Genomic DNA, 21,111 nt, shown 5'->3' on the forward strand with positions numbered 1-21,111 from the left:
TTGATCTGATAGGCAGCTGAAGCCTCCTCCTGCCTAGTGTGCTCCAGATTGGAATGCAGCATGGAAGAGACCCAGGGCCTGGTGGCCACCCAAATCAGAAAGTTTTGTGTTGAAGCCCCTATATGGTTCTGTTTGACAGAGATACAGAAATGAGGCCTGGATTTGCTCCTTCTTTGGGAAGCTTGTGGGAGGGGAAGAGCCCAAGGAAGTATAAAATGGGAGTATGCTTTCTTTCCCAGTGCACTGTCCCAGAGCAAGCTCTCCCCAGGCAAAGCACTGAGAGGGTAAGTGGCAGCGAACCAAAGGAGAGATTGCAGGATTTGCCTGCTCTGTTTAGACAGGAATGGTTGCTTTTCTGTTTTGATCAAGTGCCTTGCTGCCGGAGAAATCTCCCTCCATAATAAATGAGTAAATGTCTAATCTACACCCATTAAAAAGGCATGTGCTGTTTGTTCCCACAGTGTGTGAAGACCATCCTTTAGGCTGCAGTTTTGCAGCCTAATAATGGTCTGTTGGTTTACTTGGAAGTCAGTCCTGTTGAATACCAGGGGACTTCTTTCAGATTAAACATACGTTGAATCTAGTTCTTTGGCATGATCCAAACAAATATTTTAATTCTCATGTATTTTAGTGGGAGAGTTTAAGCACAAACCCAAGAGATTTCAGAAAGTTAATTTTAGCTTTCTTCTGCATATATATGTTTCTCCCTAACCTTTGCTCTTTTAATTCATATTAAAATTGCAAATTAAGCAGCTATGATATTTATAGGTTGTGACACTCTCAGTCAAGATATTGTACAACCTTTCTGTTGATATAGTTATTTCACTATTCCGGATGCTCTTGAAACACTATTAAAAAGCATGCTTGCGAAGTAGACCCCTTTAATTATTATAGTTCAGTTTATTTTTCCTTGTGTGTATCTTCTCTTTTGATGCTGTAACCTTTGGTTGTACCTGAATTTGTTAAGTATTGCTTTCTGCAAATTATTTGTCTCTTAAGGTTCTGACAGATTTCAAAATCTTATTGGTATTGCTAAGTCTGAAAGAGGTCACTAGTTCAGGGCCAATAAAGGCTGCATCCACACTGGAGAAATAACCCAGTTTGTCACCGCTTTGACTGCCCCTGGCTCAAGGCTATGGAATTCTGGGAGTTGGAGTTTGTTGTGGCACCAGAATTCCCAGAATTCCATAGTCCTGAGCCATGACAATTAAAGTAGTATCAAAGCGGATTATATCTGCAGTGTGGATGCTGCCTCTCTCCAGGGTAAAAATGCTATTGTCCATTGTGGGAAGTCTATTATGGTATTTGCTTTTTCTGCATGGGCTCACTGTCAATATCTGTCCAACACTAAACATTTATGCCTTCAGGCTAGAGATCTTTTAGGACAGGCCTGGTGTTGCAGGTGTTTTTCCAACTCATATCAATCTAGGTATATGGGGTCAGTGACGAGCACAAGTGTAATATTTGGATGCTTTGTTACTAGATGGTTGTATACGTAGTTGTGATACTGTTTTTGAAGAACCCTCTGCCATAGAAGCATCATGTAGTCAGCTCATTTTATCACTTTTCTGGAAGCTATAAAAATCCCCTTTTTAATAAGTCAGTTCAGATCAGCACCTTTTAAGGTAGTGATATTAAATCTTTGCTACACTTTTGGTGTTTTGGACTCCTTGATGTTCATTGTGGTGTTTTTTTTGGGGGGGGGGCAGAAGAGGGAGGATTTCTATTTGTATTTGACTGTAGATTTTTGCTTGATTTGCTTTGATACATTGTGTGCCTGGATCTAACTGAAATATTGGATAAAGTAGTGTGGCATAGTGGCTTGAGTGTTGGTCTATGACCGGGATTCCCAGGTTTCAACTCCCAGCTTGTCCATGTAAACCCACTGGGTGACCTTGGGCAAGTCACACTCTCTTAGCCTCAGGGGAAGGCAATGGCAAACCTCATCTGAACAAATCTTGCCAAGAAATCCGCATGATAGGTTTGCCTGAGAGTCACCATAAGTCAGGAATGACTTGAAGGCACACAACAACAATATTAATCCCTAACTTTGGATATAAGTGCAAAACATAAGTAAAATTAAGTAAGAGGGAAATAATCTTAGCAATATTAGTAGTAGTAGTAGTATTTGAGTAAGGAATAATTGCTTTTGCAGATCATATTTTTCATTGCTGCAAATCCCAGTGCACAATGGTGGTAGTGGGTGGTGGATTCTGGGAGGTTTAGTACAAACCCCAAACTCACAAAGTTCTGAGTTGGCCCAAAACAGTAAAATTTCCAAGCTCTGGATTGCAAGCAATATATTTTGAATGAGATTTCATTTTGCTCTAACATACTGAGGAATACTGGTGCGCTGGGATCATTAGTAGTCACATCCAGGAGCAAGATGATTAACAGTTTATTGCCTACCTTAATCATCCTTGGAGAAATACACATTACAGGTTTATTGCCAAGCTTGGAGTTAAATGAGCTACTGCAAGATCATCATCCCAGCACTCTGGAGCATCTAAGGTCTTTAAATCACTGCTTGGCTGCCACTAGAGGACTTGACTTAAAGGTCTGATTTTCCTGAATTTCTGAGATTTGCTAGTTACTAAATATGGCTTTCATTTAGAGTCCACCATGCACAGGCAGAAATGCAACATTCCTGCCTCCCCCTCTCCCTCTAAGGATTTTTTGGCTCAGTTGACTTGAGTTTGAAGGGAAAAAACTTGACTGCTCCAGCTCTGTTCCAAAAACAGACTTTTGAAAGACTTTGTTTCCTAATTAGGAAATGGTTTGTTCCAAACAGGCTAGAGACACTCACGTTAGGTAATGTTTCTGTGCTTTTGAATAAATGCTGAAATATAAATATCCCCTGTCCCTATTAAAGGTAGGCTCTTGAGCATTTCTTTTTTGTTCTTCTTCAGTATAATTATTTTTAAATTAAGATAAATTTGCTCCAAGAATTTCAGATGAACTATGATTAATGCTCATCCAAATCGACCCTGTGAGCAGCCAGTGAACAACAGAAAGTATCCAAAGGCACATGATGATGTTGTTCAGACGTCATGTTTTGAGGTGCTTCATCTCAGATTTAAAGTAGTTCAACAAAAACTGTCGGTGTAGATTCTTTGGTTCTCATCCCAGTTGGTCAAATTAGGCCAAGTTTAAATTTTATGTTTACCATGTTCTAGTTGCTAAAGTGAGGCATAATGTTTATTCTATGTGGATCTTGCATAGGATTTCAGGGTCAGGTCTATCCCAGTCTCAGAGATTTTAGGGCCAAAACCTGAGACATAGGGATGACTCCTTATGATGTTGCACAGGGGCTGGTCCTGCTGATGATAGAAGGATGGCATCACAGGGATCAGCCTCTGGTAATGTCATGAAATGTTATAGCTTAAGGATCAATCACAGATGCATTGCCATTCAGACAATTTTTTTTTTTTTTTTTGGTACAATCAAGTCTACAAAATAAAGGAACACATGCACATACACACCTCAGGGCAGCATTCTCATCCTGAGATTTCTCACTCGGAGAACTGGAGAAGAGGGGCCAAGCTCTGAGATCTAAGAATCCTAATTTTGCAGGGTGCATCTTATATGTGATAAACTGATCACCACAGTAGTGCCCAAATCCTATACACATATTTTTTTACTGTGGAAATAGAATCATATTTACTATTAAAATGGAAGATTTTTCAGCCTTCTTTTGGAGTTGTGTGGGAATTAATATTTGCCCTTAACTAACATATCCACTCTGCAAGCGCACATTTATGATTTCAAACCTTTGTGACAGTGCTTTAATATACCTTCAAAGTGGGGAGTGATGGGAAGAGGACTATGCTGTCTGTATAAGATCAACTACTCTGATCATTATGTAGAGAGATCTTGTAGCATTAGTGAAACTAACTGAAAGAAGTTGGCAGCATGAGCCTCCATAGATTTAAGTCTATAAAAGCTCAAGATGCCAACTTTTTTTATTTCAGTTAGTCTCAAAGGTGCTACAAGTTCTCTCTGCATACTGATTCTACAGACTAACACAACTATATCTTTGAAGTCTACCATTCCGATAATTATACAAACTGTCTCAAAAAACAAAAATTACTTCCACACCATATTCTATATGAGTCTAATTATAAACACTATACTTATTGTGTGGGTATGATAATGTAACAAACTATTATCGAATTCCTGAGGTGGAGAGCAAATGATGCTGTGTGCCCCCCTACATAATACACATTGCAAACAAGCAGTGTCATTGATGTGGGCCCTTCCATGTGGCAGAACGAGGCAGGCATGTCAGGCATCCAATTTTGGATATCACAAGAAGTTAGTAAATCATTCATGTTTTAATTTGTTGTTATTGTAATTTTACTGCCAATGTGGAGGAAAAGTTTTGTGAAATTTTCTGTTTTGTATGCCAAAATTATATGGTACTATGGATTTGGGGGGAAAGGTACCATTTGGCAGAAAAACATCTTGAACCAGATTCAAGAACCCCCAGTTTTGCTTCATTTTCTGACAATGATAATGTTATATTGTATTGCATCAGGTCATCTTTGTTGTCTTGATAGGACTGTTACTCGTGTGAAAGGTCTGAGAAAGTTGCTATAGAAGATGTGCGAGGAAGAGGATAGCACTGCATTGGTTTGTGATAATGGCTCAGGGCTTTGCAAAGCAGGCTTTGCTGGGGACGATGCTCCAAGAGCTGTTTTTCCTTCCATCGTGGGACGTCCCAGGCACCAGGTAAATTATTGGTCCACTTCTGGAAGCCCTCCCATTTTAATAATGAAAAGACATATCAGAGTTAAGTGTATGGAGAAGATTTGAAGGTATGACGTAGCCAAGGGGAGGGGGGTCCAGACACCCCTTCCGTTAGATACAATGAATGGTGTGCCCCGCTCCACCACTGCACCCAAGCCCCATTATAATGGTGGAACTTAGTCTGGACCTCCCCTTCCCAAAATCCTGGCTATGTCGCCAGAGTCACACATCATATAGTATTTATTTTAGATGAATGCAGCTCATCATGCAGTATATCTGGTCTTCTTCATTTCCAATAAACTTGGAAGTTAGTTACCTTTCATAGGAGACTGGAAAATTCAGAAAATTAATTATAATGGCAAACCTGATAAAATACATTGTAGTCCTTACTTGAAATGGGAATGACATAAAATTCCAAAGTCTAAGAAAACCTTGAATCTGCTGAGACTTATAAACTGGAAGCTCTTAGGAGAGATTTTTGATCACAAGTCAGGAACAGGCACCTTTTTTGATTTGTAATCTAAGTGTTTGAAAAGTCTCAAAAACATTGAAACTTTTCTTACTGACTGCACTTCTAAGCATATTTGGTTGGAACTAAATTCAATTGAAATCAATGACACTTACTTAAACCTGGAGTCACTATTCAGTGTGATTTGCTCTGAAGTAGTGAATTTGGACAATATGTTCACTTTATCGCCACACAGTGGCAGCTTTTGTGCAGGTTGACTGTTGCTTAAAATAAAGATAAATAATCTACGTTTGATAGGAAGGAGTCATGTTTCAGTGGCATTTGAATGCTGAACGTCCTAGATCTAGTCTCTGAGCCACCTAGAGTCCCTATACCAGGAAGAAGGTGGGATATAAATAAATAAATAGTAAAATAATCTGAGCATGTCTAGGTACAGGATTCTACAGAGAAAACACCAATCTGTGTATGAAATACAGGTTTAAATGGATGAATGATCTCATTCAGGGTAGTGCAGCTTCATATATTAATATCATGTTGGTGAATTTTCTATCATGCTTGTTATAGTTATGATTTAGAGCAAACGTTTATACAGCTTTTTACTTATAATGACACTGAGCTATGTGTCATCTTCTGGTGGTTGTTGTTGTTGTTTTGACATTGCTTGCTTATGAGTCTGAGGTAGTTATCTTTCTCTCTTAACTTTTTAGGGAGTGATGGTAGGCATGGGTCAGAAAGACAGCTATGTAGGCGATGAAGCTCAAAGCAAGAGAGGGATCCTGACACTGAAATACCCCATTGAACATGGAATCATCACCAACTGGGATGACATGGAGAAGGTATTTAAACTACAAATATGAATGATTTGGTATAGAAATTAATGGGCAAAAATGGCCTGACATTTTAACCATCCTTTTTGCAATAGAAAGCAAAAATCATTTTACTTTCTTCAGTGCAGTCAGAAGTTTTTGTTGTTTCATCAATTGTTGCAGCAATATCTTCATTCTTTGGAGACTCAAAGTACAATACTCCAAAATCCAAAAATGACTCTGTGAGTGGCTGAGATAGTGACACTTTTTCTTTCTAATGGTTCAGTGTACACAAACCTTCTGTCATACATAAAACTATTGTGAATATTGTGTTTATAATTACTTCGGTCTATGTGTATAATGTATATACAAAACATAAATGAATTTATAGTCGTTTATATTTTATATTTAGTCCCCTCTCCAAGATAGCTCACTACATATATGCAAATATTTCAAAATCCAATAAAATCCAAAACACTTCTGGTCCCAATCCTTTCTGATAAGGGAGTCTCAGCCTGCACTCTTGTATCTCTGTAGTTTAAAAGGATGGTGTGTGTGTGTGTGTGTGAGAGAGAGAGAGAGAGAGAGAGAGAGAGCGCAAACAGTTTGATCATCCAAGTTACTTTACAATACTATACCTCCAGAATCCATTGTTGCCACCTGAGAAGTACTGAATCTACTTCAGGGACAGAGTTCAGCACCTTGGATTGTTCCTTTAAAGTTAGCATATTCATCACCCCACTGACATGGAAACCAGTAGTTGCCACTGCAGCCCACTGTTGCCCTATACTCTCTAAGGCAAATATGAGGAAAGTGTTGCTCTTCAGACTTTGTTGAACTGCAGCTCCCGTTGGTTATGTTGGCTAGAGCTGATGGAAGTTACATTGTAGTAGCAGAGGGACATATCTTTCTCGTGTCTAACCTGCTGCACGTATTAATTTCAGAAGGTGTAAAATCCTCACATAGTAACATTTGCATTGTCTTTTCCTAGGTAAAACACCAAAATTTATAAAGAGGAAAAAATAATAACCCTGAAAAATCTATCATCATAGCTCCAAAGCACACAGTAGAAGTAATCCAGTTTGACAGTGTTTTAACTGCCCTGGCTCGGTGCTAGGGAATCCTGAGAATTGTAGTTTATTGTGCCACCAATGTTCTCTGAAACAGAAGGATAACTGCTTCACAAAACTATAGTTCCCTGAATTCCCTAGCATTGAGCCTGGGCAGTTAAAGCACCCGCAAACTGGATAATTTCTGCAGTGTCACACTAGTTATCGGAATAGATTGGTCAGGGTTAAAAATATATATCCTCCTAACATTGGCTGCATCAGTATTGCAGAATTCATGCAACCTGACACCGTTTTAACTGTCATGGCTCTACAGCAAACTACAAATCCCCGGATTCCATAGAATACAGCCATAGAAGTTAAAAGAGGTGTCAAACTGCATTAATCCTGCAGTGTGTTGACAGCCAATGTCATGGTTTCCATTTTTGAAATAAGGGCCATTTCATATAAATGGCTCTCCAAATAAGAATAATGTTAAATCACTGTCCCAGGCGATCACTATCTCAGCTGTAAATTAGGCCCAATTACTTAAAATATATGCTGTTCACCTATATATAAAATATTGTCTATTTCTAGTGTTTTTAAATGTTTTGTACTTACTGCAGCTTTTGAAGCGTTGTTAAGGTACAACTGTGTAGCATTTTTATTTTAGCTGTAGTAGTGTTCAGCATAACCCAGACAGTTCTGTTTGATCTTTGCTACAGATTTGGCATCATTCTTTCTACAATGAGCTACGTGTTGCTCCTGAAGAGCATCCAACTCTGCTTACGGAGGCACCCTTGAATCCCAAAGCTAACCGAGAAAAAATGACACAGGTAAAATAACACCTCCAGTTCTTCAGTTTTTGATGGGGGATATATTCAGGTTTGCTTGGTTCCAGCCTCTTATCCCTATTGGGTTTGAATTTTGTACTCGTGTTATCCTTGATGTGAAACATGACGTCTTGTAGTTCCAAAAGTACTACTTTCTCCTGTTGCTGTTTTGTAACCGTATCAAATAGATTGAATGAAGTTACACAACCGCATGAAATAAAGCTGCTGTTTTATCACAGATGTACCTAACTTCATCCTAGATTTGGGAATTTTAAAATGATTAGACCTTATTTATGTAGCAGCAGCAATAAGTTAGCACTCCATCAATATCATTTTTTTAAAAAAATAATGTAATTGCTAAAGTTTGTTGACTAGAGAATTTCTCCCATGCCTTGCTTGGATACAGACTTGGGAAACTCACAAAAGCCCACCTCTATCAATAAACAAGTTTCTGTTTTTAATGCCCTCAAACTCTTTTCCAGTTCAGAGAATCCCCACTTTCTCCTACCCTTCTCTGCAAACCCTTTGTCATCTCCCTCAAGCCATCCCTACTATTCCACTGGCCAAAACATAACTTTCTCTTCGCTTTCCTAAATTATCCTCATCTGGTACTACATGATCTCTCTACATACTAATATAAGGAAATTCATCTATTTTTGTCTCATGGAAAACCTTAAAAGGTTGGATGCTCTCTTAAATACTGTTCAATATGTGGGGACAAGGCAAGACTGGATTATGTTGTCTGAGAGTCCTGGAGTAGTTCCACAACTAGGGCTCCCTTTCTGCACATGTGCGAACTATTCCAAGAATGGTGAGGCATGGAAATGAATAAAATACAGCAGATAATAGACTGCAGTGTGCACACCTAAACCTCAGCTCTGCAACTTGAATGAGACTAATAGGCTGATCTCATGCCATTTTACTCAAGTGACACAGTGATATCAGAAACATTTGGGGAATTTGGGAAGTGAATGGAGTGCAAGAGGAAAGAATCATCTGGAAAAGCCCTTCTCTCTGCCCCTCTACCTTCTCAGGTGCATTTGATGGGAACAAGGGAGAGGGCCTTCTCAGTGGCCTTTTCCAGACTTTGGAACGCCTTCCCTAGAGAGGCCAGGATGGTCCCATTCTTGAGCTTCTTCTGTTGACACATCAAAACATGCCATCAAACTTTCATAAACTGACTAGAGTGAACTTTTAATGCTGTGTCATGCTGGTTTTAAGGCATTATATAGTTTTTAAAATGAATTTTAATATTTTAATGTTTAATGTGCAAATTTTATAAATTGTTTGCTTTTAAATCTTATATTCATACAGTGTGCCCTTGCCTAATGCAGGGGATCCATTCCAGATCCCCCCGCGTAAGGCAAATACCACGTATGCCTGCAGCGCGGCACACACACTTTCATTGTGCGGCTTTCATTGTAAGCTGAAAGCCATGTATAATAGCATGCCCGCATATGATGTGGGTGGACTGTACTTTTATTAATACTTTTGTATTATTTTTAATTTGTATTGTTTTAAATACATTGTTAGCCACCTTGAGTCCCATTATTGGGAGAAAGGTGGGATATAAACAACAACAACAGAAAGTATACCTTTTCCCTTCATTTTCTCTCAGGGGCTTGAAGCATGATTCCCAGAGAACTCCTGAGAAATGTAGCTCCTTGAGGGAAAGGAAATGATAGTAATACATTTGTAGTGTAACTAGAGCCAGTGTGGTGTTTTGCATGTTGGAATAGGACTCCAGGAGATTAGGGTCTGAATCCCTGCTCAATGGATGGAAACCCACTGGTTGGTCTTGGGGAAGTCACACTCTTTGAGTTTTAGAGGAAGAATTGGAAAACCTCCTCTGAATCAATACTGTGAAGAAAACCGTATGGTGGGATTAGCATAAGTCAGAGTTGACTTGAACGCACATAACAACAATAAAGTAGGCATTTATTTTACTCAGGAAAAATATTATCACATTGTACAAGATGCCCTCCTAATGCACTGACATGTTTCGTTAGGAATTCTATTGATATGAAGATTGGACTACTCATAACCCATTGCATTTGCATGTTTTGAATATATGGGAAACATTTGGCCTACCATAAGTTTTGAACTACAACTATAAACTCCTGCCATTGGTCACATCGGCTGAGATTTCTGGGACTGAAGTCCAAAGCATCTGGAAAGTTAAACGTTTGCTAGTACAGGATTAGCATGGCGGTTATTTGCTGATAATAATTAAATGTACCTAGTATTAAATTGCCAGTAGTTTGTCTGTCACATGAAGTAACCAATAAGACAGATTAATTAACACAGTACTTCCCTTGTTTTTCTTTTTAATTATCTTTCAGATTATGTTTGAGACTTTCAATGTCCCAGCCATGTATGTTGCTATTCAAGCTGTTCTGTCCCTCTATGCATCTGGACGTACAACAGGTAAGAAAGTTATATTGGTTGTGAGAGTTCTGAAAATGAAGCGGATTAGGTTGACAGTTGGACAAATGCTACCTGTTTCATGTTCTCCCAAGGTATTGTGCTTGACTCTGGGGATGGTGTCACCCACAATGTACCAATCTATGAAGGCTATGCCTTGCCTCATGCCATCATGCGCTTGGACCTGGCTGGCCGTGACCTTACTGACTACCTCATGAAAATCCTGACAGAACGTGGCTACTCGTTTGTTACAACTGGTAAGGGACTTACATATGTCCTCAATATGTTGTATTTCTCCATATAATACATGCCTAGAGACTGTGTAAACATGCCACTGCTGTATTGCTCTAGTTCATATATCAGACCAAGTATTTCCAAATAATCAACTTTGAAGGAGTTCTTCAGACTTCCAATGAGGGATCAACAATTCTCTTGAGAATGTCCTAAATTACTGGGCTTATGCATTATACTAGAGATCCCAGTAAACAATATTCTGTGCTATTTGTGGATCCCAACCCCAGCATGTGGATCTGAATAAGGAAGTCATTCAGAAGATAAATCTGATTTTCCAATAAAGCAGCATAAAAACATTCTGTTCCTCCTTAAATTCTGGAACATGCAAAATGGAATAAGAATATCATGTACTTTTGAAATATTGAAGCAGTTCAAGATTTTCCATACCTTAGTTCAGTCATTAATCAGAATTAAGACTGTAGCCAATAAATCAGAAGAAGACCTAAGACTTGGAAGGGCAGCTATGAAGGAACTAGATAAGATCTTGAAGTGTAAAGATATATCATTGAATACTAAAGTTAGGATTGCCCAGGCCATTGTACTTCCAAGAGCTTTATATAGTTGTGAAAGCTGGATAGTGAAGAAAGCTGATAGGAAGAAAATCAACTCATTTGAAATGTGGTGCTAGAAGAGAGTTTCACAGATACTGTGGTCTGCTAAAAAGACAAATGACTGGGTCCTAGAGCAAATCAAACCTGAACTCTCCCTAGATGCCAGGATGTCTAAACTGAGACCCTCATATTTTAGACATATGATGAGAAGACCTGACTCACTAGAAAATACAATAATGGTTAGTAAGTTAGAAGGCAGGAGGAAAAGAGTACCTTAGTACAGATGGATAGAGTAAATAAAGGATGCCACAGCCCTGGGTCTGAAATTCCTGAGCAGGGCTGATGATGACAAGATAACAATAATAATAATAAAATTTTATTTCTATACCGCTATTCCAGCGATCACAGCGGTTTACATCAAAGAGTAAGACAATTGAAACATTAGCATGAAATAATACAAAGTTAATAATTAAGAACAATTTAAAAAAAACCAAAAAAAAAAAAACCCTAACAACACCCTATACAAGTGGCTGTGTAGAATGGAATACACAAAAACATTGCCACAGGGAAAAGAATGACCACAAGGCTCACGGGGGAAAGCCTGGCGGAACAAAAAAGTCTTCAAGTTCTTCTTGAAAGCATCGAGGGAGGTGGAAGTACGGAGCTCATTGGGGAGGGAGTTCCAGAGCTGAGGGGCTGAAATAGAGAAAGCCCTCTGAGCTGATACATATCGAGCGTCTGGAACTCTTAAAAGATGTCTTTCACCCGACCTGAGAGTGAGGGGCGGATTGTATGGGGAGAGGCGGTCCTCCAAGTACCCTGGGCCCAAGCCATTTAGGGCTTTATAGGTGATAACCAACACCTTGTATTCGGCCCGGAAGCGAATAGGCAGCCAATGGAGATCTTTTAGGACTGATGTTATATGGTTGGCCCTGGAACATCCAGTAACCAGCCGAGCAGCCATATTCTGCACTAATTGAAGCTTCCGGGTTTGATACAAGGGTTGCCCCATGTAAAGCGCATTACAGAAATCTAATCGAGAGGTTACCAGAGCATGTATAACGGTTTCAAGGTCCCCCCGGCCAAGGAAGGGTCGCAGTTGGCATATCAGCCGAAGCTGATAACAGGTGCTCCTGACCGCCGCATCCACCTGAGCAGTAAGGTGAAGCGATGAGTCCAGAAGCACCCCCAAACTGCGAACAGAGTCCTTCACAGGAAGCGTGACCCCATTTAGGACAGGTGGAAAAATTTCCTTACCCAGACCAGGAGAGCCAATCACCAGTACTTCCGTTTTCTCTGGATTCAGGCTGAGTCTGTTTTCCCTCATCCAGCCCATTACCGACTCCAAGCAAGCATTAAGAGGAGAGATGCCATCCTTAGTTACTGCATCAGACAGAGACATAGAGAAAACTATTTGGGTGTCATCAGCGTACTGATAACACCGCGCCCCGTGTCTCTGGATGATCTCTCCCAGCGGCTTCATGTAAATGTTAAAAAGCATAGGGGACAAAATCGCTCCCTGAGGGACCCCAGATGTCAGGGCCTTCCTATCGGAGCGACAGTCCCCCAGCTTCACCATCTGGAATCTGCCCAAGAGGTAGGAACGGAACCACTGCAAAGCAGAGCCCCCGATACCCAATTCCCTCAGGCAACCCAGAAGGATACCATGGTCGATGGTATCGAAGGCCGCTGAAATGTCCAAGAGCACTAACAGGGACACGCTCCCCCTGTCCATACCCAGATGGAGATCATCAACTAAGGCGACCATAGCAGTCTCAACTCCATAGCCCGCCCGGAAGCCGGTTTGAAATGGGTCCAGATAATCCGTCTCATCCAAGATTCCTTGAAGCTGAAAGGCAACTGCCCTCTCGATCACCTTCCCTAAAAATGGCAGCAGCGAGACAGGCCGATATTTGTTCCGAATTAGGGGGTCAAGGGAGGGCTTTTTCAACAAAGGTTTAACAATGGCTGTCTTCAAAGTTGATGGAAACTGCCCATCCCTGAAGGATGTATTGATAATACGGTGCAACATATTAGTCACAACCGTTCCCCCTTGAGCTGTCAGCCATGAAGGACAGGGATCGAGAGAGCAAGTCGTCTTCCTAACACTTCGAAGAATCTTGTCCACAACCTCAGTACAGACAGACTCAAAGTGATCCAGTTTAATCAAGTCCACGGAGGCTCTGGACACCTCTACTCTAGATTCTGAACTAATAATGGAGTCAAGATCAACCCTTATCCGAGAGATTTTATCCGTAAAGAAGTTGTTAAACTCGTCACAGCAGGCTTTCGATGGTTCCAAAATAGGGTTCAGGGGAGGAGGGAGTTGAGTAAGCTCCCTCACTACCCTGAACAGCTCTGCCGGACGCGACTCTGCGGACGCGATACGCGCAGAAAAGAAAGAGTTCTTTGCTGCGATTATCGCCACTCCATAGTCCTTCAAAAGAGAGTGTCTTGTCGGCTAAGGTCAGATGTTTCCGCCATTTGCGCTCTAGTTGTCGCAAAACCCGCTTCCTGGCCCGAAGATCTTCCGTATACCAAGGCCGTTTTTTGGAAGCAGGTCTGAGAGGACGCTTGGGGGCGATACTGTATATAGCCCTGGAGAGATCAATATCCCAGATGTTAGTTAGGGCATCAACAGAATCACCGTCAGTTCCAACCATAAGCCCCTCTAGGGCTTCTTGGAACCTTTTGGGTTCCATCAGCCTTCGAGGGTGGACCATCCGAATAGGTCCGCCACCCCCAGGAGGGATCTGGGTAGAAGCCTTGATATTAGCCTCGACCAGGAAATGGTCCGTCCATGACAAGGGAGAGACATTAGAAACCTCTGCCCACAGCGTCTCCATATCCGTACAGAAGAGAACATCAAGTGTATTACCAGCCGAATGCGTAGGTCCTGAGACTAATTGGGACAGGCCCATGGCTGTCATGGTAGCCATGAACTCCCGAGCCGCACCAGTTGGATCACGACTGGTCTCGAAAGGGATGTTGAGGTCCCCCAAGACTAAAAGTCTAGGGGACTCCAACAACAGTTCCGAGACCAGCTGTCTTGGAGATCTCTCATTCATAGGGTTGCCATAAGTCAGTTTTGATGGCAGGTAACAGCAAAAGTAAGACAAAAAATAAAATTCCAAATTAATCTCTCTCAAGGGTTTTGAGGACATTATTTGCCATTGGAGAGGATTTTTCCCCCAGTGGGAGGCACTGGGAAGACTGGAGCGCAAGTGTGACCCTTCAAGGTCCAGGAAATGGCAGAAACAGACACATATCCAAAAAAAATAGCCATCCCTGTTCATAGCTCTGCAGAAATATATTATTATAATGATATATTAATATTGAATATTAATAAGTAATGTCTAAATATCTAATATTATCTATTTATAATTATAAATATCTAATTTTAGATATCAGATATTAGAAAATATCTAACAGCTAAATATACAACCTTTGAAATTGTGCAGATGTAACAAGAGTAAGCAACATCTGTCCCTGGGGTTTCCACTTCACCAAATGCATCTGAGGAAGTAGGCTCCAGTCTATGAAAGCTCATGTTACCAACCTCTGTCTTTCAGTTAGTCTCAAAGGTGCTGCAAGATCCCTTTGCCTATTGATTTTCCAAACTAACATGGCTATGTCTCTGAATAAAGGAAAAGTCACAAATATTTTTTATGTTCAGATTTTCTTGTCACACAGTTAGAATGGCATTAAAAAACCCACAACTCTAGACATTACTGTCTTTAAACATAAAAAAACTGTTTAGCAATCATACATATTTAACTACTTCAGACAATAAATTTAAATAATGTAGTCTACTATGTTGAATTATAGATAAGCAAACAAACAAAAAACACCAAGAAAGAATTTTTATGATTGTGAGGACCATGAACTGATTTTTCTTCTCAATCCCATGTACAGCTGAGCGTGAAATTGTTCGTGACATCAAGGAGAAACTCTGCTACGTTGCCCTGGACTTTGAAAATGAGATGGCTACAGCTGCTTCTTCGTCGTCTCTAGAAAAAAGCTATGAGCTGCCTGATGGTCAGGTCATCACAATAGGGAATGAGCGTTTCCGTTGTCCAGAGACTCTCTTCCAACCCTCTTTCATTGGTAAGATATATAATATATCTCTTAGTCAGTAACTTTAATATAACTTTAGTATATCTCCTAGCCAATAACTTTTTCTCGGCACCAAATTTGGCTGCCGGTATACACATAGCAATGCCTAGCTAGCCCTTGCTCTATAGTAGTAGCAAGGAACTAATGATGCCCCAGATATTTTTAATTTCAGTTCCCAACAACTCCTGCCACCATGGCCAGAGTTCAGGGATTATTGGAGTTGGAATTCAACACATCAGGAGATACATCATCTGCCCATCTCTGCATTAGACTGATAGAATAAATGACCCTTGGACAACTAGTCCTTGATTCTCTTCACTTGCTGATTTCTTACACATTCAAAGTAATATACCCCATCTCACAAGTTATGGGACAGAAATGTGGACTTGTCACCAGGTGTAACTATCACAGGGCAGCCACAAGTCAACAAACATTCTTGGCTGCTCAACATTTGTACAAATATAACACAAATAAGAACTTAGCGATACTGAAGTACACTTGCTGCCTTAGGGGGAATGAATGTTGTTGTAAGTAAAAAAGAAAAATCAAACGTGGGTGTGGCAGTTTACTCTGCCAGGCAAATGGTCGAAGGAGTTGCATACCTATGGATTAGAGGGTATGTTTTGAGAAGCTGAGCTCAAATTGGATTTGTGATTTTTTCAAAGACAGTTTCAATAACCATATAAGGAATTCTTAGCCTCCTGGAAGCTGTGCTTAAAAAAGTTAAGGCACTTCTTGTCTTCTTTCATCATAGTCATTCCTTTCCAAATGCACACTGCTTTAAAAAACACAACTAGCAGTGCTAGCTGAATTTAATTTGCTGCAAGGTATTTCCTACAATACATACAGTCACCTTACAGTGCACTGTGTTATGGTTTTGACTGAAAGACTGATGTCTTTAATTCTGTATAAATTACTTACATGCATACATGTTGTACATTGCCTGGTGCTTCTTTGGAAGGATGCGGAATTAAACACATGCAAGCGAGCTGAACTTCAAATAATAATTCCTCTTTACCTTAAGGCTATTTGACTAGTGTTCCTTCTAGCATTGTGCTCATGTCTTAAGAGATCTCTGAGGTGTCTCCATCCTCAGAAGAAAGGGTGGTGGTCAATTCAGGACTTTCTCACTGGTGACACCCAGGCTTTGGAATGACACTTTTGGAGCCCTTCCACACCACACAATGATTGTGCTATGATTCAACTTCAACTGCCTTGGCTAGGGAATCCTGGGATTTGTAGTTTGGTAAGGCACCATCACTCTCTGGATGAGAATTCTAAATGCCTCTCCTTAAACTGTGACTCCCAGGATTCCATAGGACATTGCCATGGTAGTTAAAATTGAACCATAGTGCTATTACTTAGAGCCAGCGTGGCATAGTGGTTTCAGGGACGTAGCTAGGATTTTAGGAAGGGGGGGGGGTCCAGACTAAGTGCCACCATTATAATGGGGCTTGGGTGTGGCGGCGCAGCAGCACACACCATTCATTTTTTCTAATGGAAGGGGGGGTCCGGACCCCAAGAACCCCCCCCTTTGGCTACGTCCCTGGAGGTTTGGTTATTGGACTGGAAGCCAGAGTTCGATTCCCCATTTGGCTATGAAACCCACTGGGTGACCTTGGGCAAGTCCCATGCTCTCAGCCTCAGGGGAAGGCCACAGCAAACCTCCTCTGAACAAATCTTGCCAAGAAAACCCCATGACAGGTTCTCCTTAGGGTCACCATAAGTCCAAAAGGACTTGATGGCACACAACATCAAAGTGCTGATATTTTCTAGTATTAAAAGGCTCCTGATAAGTGCTTAAATTGCTGTACATTGGCTCTTTTAAAATTATTCATCTAGTCTTTTGAGATTAGTTGAATATTGACACTTCATTATTTTTATTTTGTTGGATGTATGCATTTTTTAAAAATATATTTGGCACAATATTTTCTCTGATTACAGTGGCGCCTCCGCATATGCGGTCTTTTTATAGGCGCACGTGGGGCGGAAGGGGCGGCGCGTTCCATTCAATTGAATGGGTGTGTGCACCCGTTGCGCCTTGCGCGCCGCCGCACCACCGCGCACGAGCCCCATTGGAAACAATGGGGCTCGAGCATAGGCGGATTTTTTTACACGCGGAGGGATCCGGAATGGATCCCCCGCGTATAATAAGGTTCCACTGTATGTTGTGTTACATCTATCATAATTGCCTGATTTTTAACAATTGATTACAATCGGCACTCCGTTTTCGTGGGGGATCCATTCCGGGCCACCCTCACCTGTCAAATTGGAGATTCACCTATATTCAAGCCCCATAGACTTGAATGGGGCGCATGCTCATGAGCGTGCATAGGGGTTGCACTGCGGGGGTGAGCCCTACTGAAAATAATGTAAGTCACCCCTCCGTGAATATTCAAGACCATGGACCTCAAGTCCGTGAGAAAGGAGGGGTGACTGTACAATACAGTTTAGGGGGACATCGGTTAAAAAGGAAATAGGAACTATTCTTAATATTTAACAATTTTTTGATATTTATTGAAACCTTACAGGCATGGAATCTGCTGGCATTCATGAAACCACCTATAACAGCATCATGAAGTGTGACATTGATATCAGAAAGGACCTCTATGCAAACAATGTTCTATCTGGTGGAACCACAATGTATCCAGGTATTGCAGATCGTATGCAAAAAGAGATCACTGCCCTGGCACCCAGCACAATGAAAATCAAGGTATTGCATTACTGACCATTTTCTAGTTTATAACAATAAAGAAAACCAATTGTATACAGTATATGATGCCATATTTTAAGGTGACTAGGTAGTTGTGTTGTTTTAGTGCTATGAAAAAAGAAACTCTTGCGAAAAATTCCTTGGTAGAAAAGCCTAAAGCACCCAGAACAAATAATTGGTCTCCCAAATTAAGGGTATATCCACACTACAAAATTGTAGCAGTTTGATAGCATTTCAATTGCCCTGGCTCCATCCCATGGATTCCAGAGAAGGACATTTACTTTCTGAATACGTGGAAGCTTTCATTCCAGTTTAGCTATTTGGGTTTGGGTTTGTATTTCAGATCCCACTTATGGAGCCCTGGTGGCGCAGTGGTTAAATGCCTGTACTGCAGCCATTCACTCAAAACCACAAGGTTGTGAGTTCAAGACCAGCAAAAGGGCCCAAGCTCGACTCAGGCTTGCATCCTTCCGAGGTCGCTAAAATGAATACCCAGACTGTTGGGGGCAAATTAGCTTACTTGCTAATTACCTTACTTGCTGTTCACCGCTATGATCTTTGGAATAGCGGTATATAAATAAAACAAATTAATTAATTAATTAAAATGATTGGTGGGGATCAACGCCTGTGGAAAGTCCCTGCCATTGGTGTGCTTTCCCCGTTCCAGTTCTATTAACCATTTTTAGAAGTGTAACTTATCTTGCCTCCTCCATGACAGAATACAATGTAAAGAATAAAAATTAAAGTAAGCCTTTCCTTTAATAATGAGGAAAATAATTTTATTTTTGTTTGTTTTCATTAAATCAGAATTATCAGAATAGCTCTTTCATATTTTTTCCCTTGCAAATTAAATAAATGTATATCCCTAACCTGAATTCCCACTAGGAAAAACTAGGAACTGGGGGAAGAAAAATGGCATGCTGTGGGGGCTGTAACTAGTAGAGTAACTTTAGGGGCTATTTGAATGTTTAGGGGGCTATTTGAAAGAAAGGGCAATCAGTTTCATTCACTTAGCATGGTTAAAAATACTTTGGCGACTTTTCTCCACATGTTTTTGCAGGAAATCTCTCAAAAACTGAGCTGCTTTAAAAAACAAGGTACAAATGTAAATCATGCCATGTAAGAATACTTTTTTTAATGAATTCTGAACTGCTCCAGGTGAAAGAAACCAAGTGTTGACTTTTTTGTGTCAAAAACAGTTACATAAGCAAAATTCTTTAGATATGCAGACTGCCTAAGTTCACAGTTAGTCACATGTGAAGGAGACTGCAGAATTAGTTACACCTGTCAGATACACACAGATATATGTGAAGATCAGAGCTGGTGGAGGGCTACAAATCCCACATTCACTAATCATGTTGGCTGGGGAGTTATGGGAGTTGCAGTCCAAACAAGTAACTTTTAAAGCTCTGGTTCATATACAAATCCTTTAATTTTTTGTCATAGAAATAGTGTATAGCATTTCAACAAATGAAAATTCTTGATGCAGTCCATAGCATCCTTGTTCAGTGGAGCTTTCCTTTTCTTGTTTTCTGCAGATTATTGCTCCTCCTGAGCGCAAGTACTCTGTTTGGATTGGGGGCTCTATCCTTGCCTCCCTCTCCACCTTCCAGCAGATGTGGATCAGCAAACAGGAATACGATGAGGCTGGCCCATCCATTGTTCATCGCAAATGCTTCTAAGTTGCTTCCCTTTCACTCTGTCTCTTTTTTCTTCTCTGTCTGAGCACATTACTGTGAATGTATTCAGGAACAACAACATTCTTCTAACTCCATTCCAAATACCTTCATAACAATGTCTCTGGCTATATTTTTAAGTTAGATTTATGTGTCATTTTGGGGAGGCTGGGGTTGTGTGAGGCAAACTGTAAACATGTTATCATTTAGGTGCTTATAATTTTTATTAATAAAACACCTTCAGTTTTTCTTACTCTGATTACCACAAATGGAAATCCCTTTCTTTTGAAACAAGTATAGTCTGGTGCAGTAGACAGATACTATATGAGTCAATATTTGAATGACACATTCATTTTAGAGAGGTTTATCAATGGCTATTGTCCAGGATAGCTAAATAGAACTAGTATGCATGGAAGTACAACCTGGGGCTTGTCTACATGGGAAAAATACCCAGATTTTCTGTTTACATGACACAGGGCCAAACCCCCAAATCAGGTGCAGACTGTCTTCACAATACCTGCACCAGATCTGGGGTATCTGCACTTAAATAATTCACCTTTCGCTGTGGGCTTTCAGTGTTCTGCTGCCTTCACTTGTGATCCTTGCAAGCCACCTAGTGCTGCTGCTGTGGGTGCAAGTCACTCTGAGGTCAGAATGAGGCACCCTGCATTGGTAATGTGTTTGGGTGCCTTATTCTGACCTCAGCAGTGGCACTGGGTGACAAACAGGCATTTGGGAAGACAGCTGCCTGTTATTTGCTGTGAGAATGAAAAACCTGCAGCAAGAGAGAACAGGTAAGGGGGAATTTGGGGGGGGGGGGGGAGAGAATTCAGGGCCAGAGTACTCTGGCAAGTGAAGACAAGCCCCTGGAGTATCAATTGCAGGGGAGAAAGTCAGAACTGGGAAGAGCTGTTGCCTCCATGCCCTGCTTGTGATGTTCCTCAAAACAGTTGGCTAGTCAAACAGGGATGGAAATTAGCTGATTTTGTTTTTGCACAGGAAGATTCACATTACACATCTGAAACAAGCAGTAGAACCAAAAACACATCTTGTTCCAGAAATCTGTGCCTATGCAAGACTTCTGGTGTGTTTTAGAGAGAGAAAAGTCTTGCTAAACCTTGTTTATGTTCCAAAAATCTTAGCTAAATCAGTAATTTAAAATATTCACAAAATAAAATCACATTTTGGAACAATACACACTAAAGGACACCCATATTTTTGTGCAGCAAAGGGGGGGGGGGAATCTTGAAACCTATTATGGCCTCAAACAGGATGAAAAGGCTAATGGGGTAATAAGAAGCACAATGCTAAAAAGGTGGACAACATTTAATATCGATATTGGGGGGGGGGGGAGTGAAAGCAACCCCCCTCTGAAGAAATCTTGCCCACAGAACCCCATGATAGGGTCTAACCTGAAGGGAGGGGGTGTTCCTT

The 21,111-nt window shown here is 40.8% G+C and overlaps 1 protein-coding gene across 1 annotated transcript; it reads left to right on the forward strand.

Moving 5' to 3' along the window:
- Positions 1–247: 247 nt before the first annotated feature.
- Positions 248–19,936, forward strand: LOC149318709 (actin, aortic smooth muscle). The gene is made up of 9 exons (XM_089510333.1): positions 248–284; positions 4,560–4,731; positions 5,926–6,054; positions 7,796–7,906; positions 10,246–10,330; positions 10,423–10,584; positions 15,088–15,279; positions 17,820–18,001; positions 19,540–19,936. The coding sequence occupies exons 2-9, from the start codon at positions 4,603–4,605 to the stop codon at positions 19,681–19,683; spliced, it is 1,134 nt and encodes a 377-aa protein (XP_089366459.1). The 5' UTR covers positions 248–284; positions 4,560–4,602; the 3' UTR covers positions 19,684–19,936.
- Positions 19,937–21,111: the final 1,175 nt, after the last annotated feature.

Source organism: Sceloporus occidentalis, unplaced genomic scaffold (genome assembly GCF_023333645.1).
Source record: "Sceloporus occidentalis isolate IW3139 unplaced genomic scaffold, rSceOcc1.0.p SCAF_2, whole genome shotgun sequence".
Taxonomy (NCBI): domain Eukaryota; kingdom Metazoa; phylum Chordata; class Lepidosauria; order Squamata; family Phrynosomatidae; genus Sceloporus; species Sceloporus occidentalis.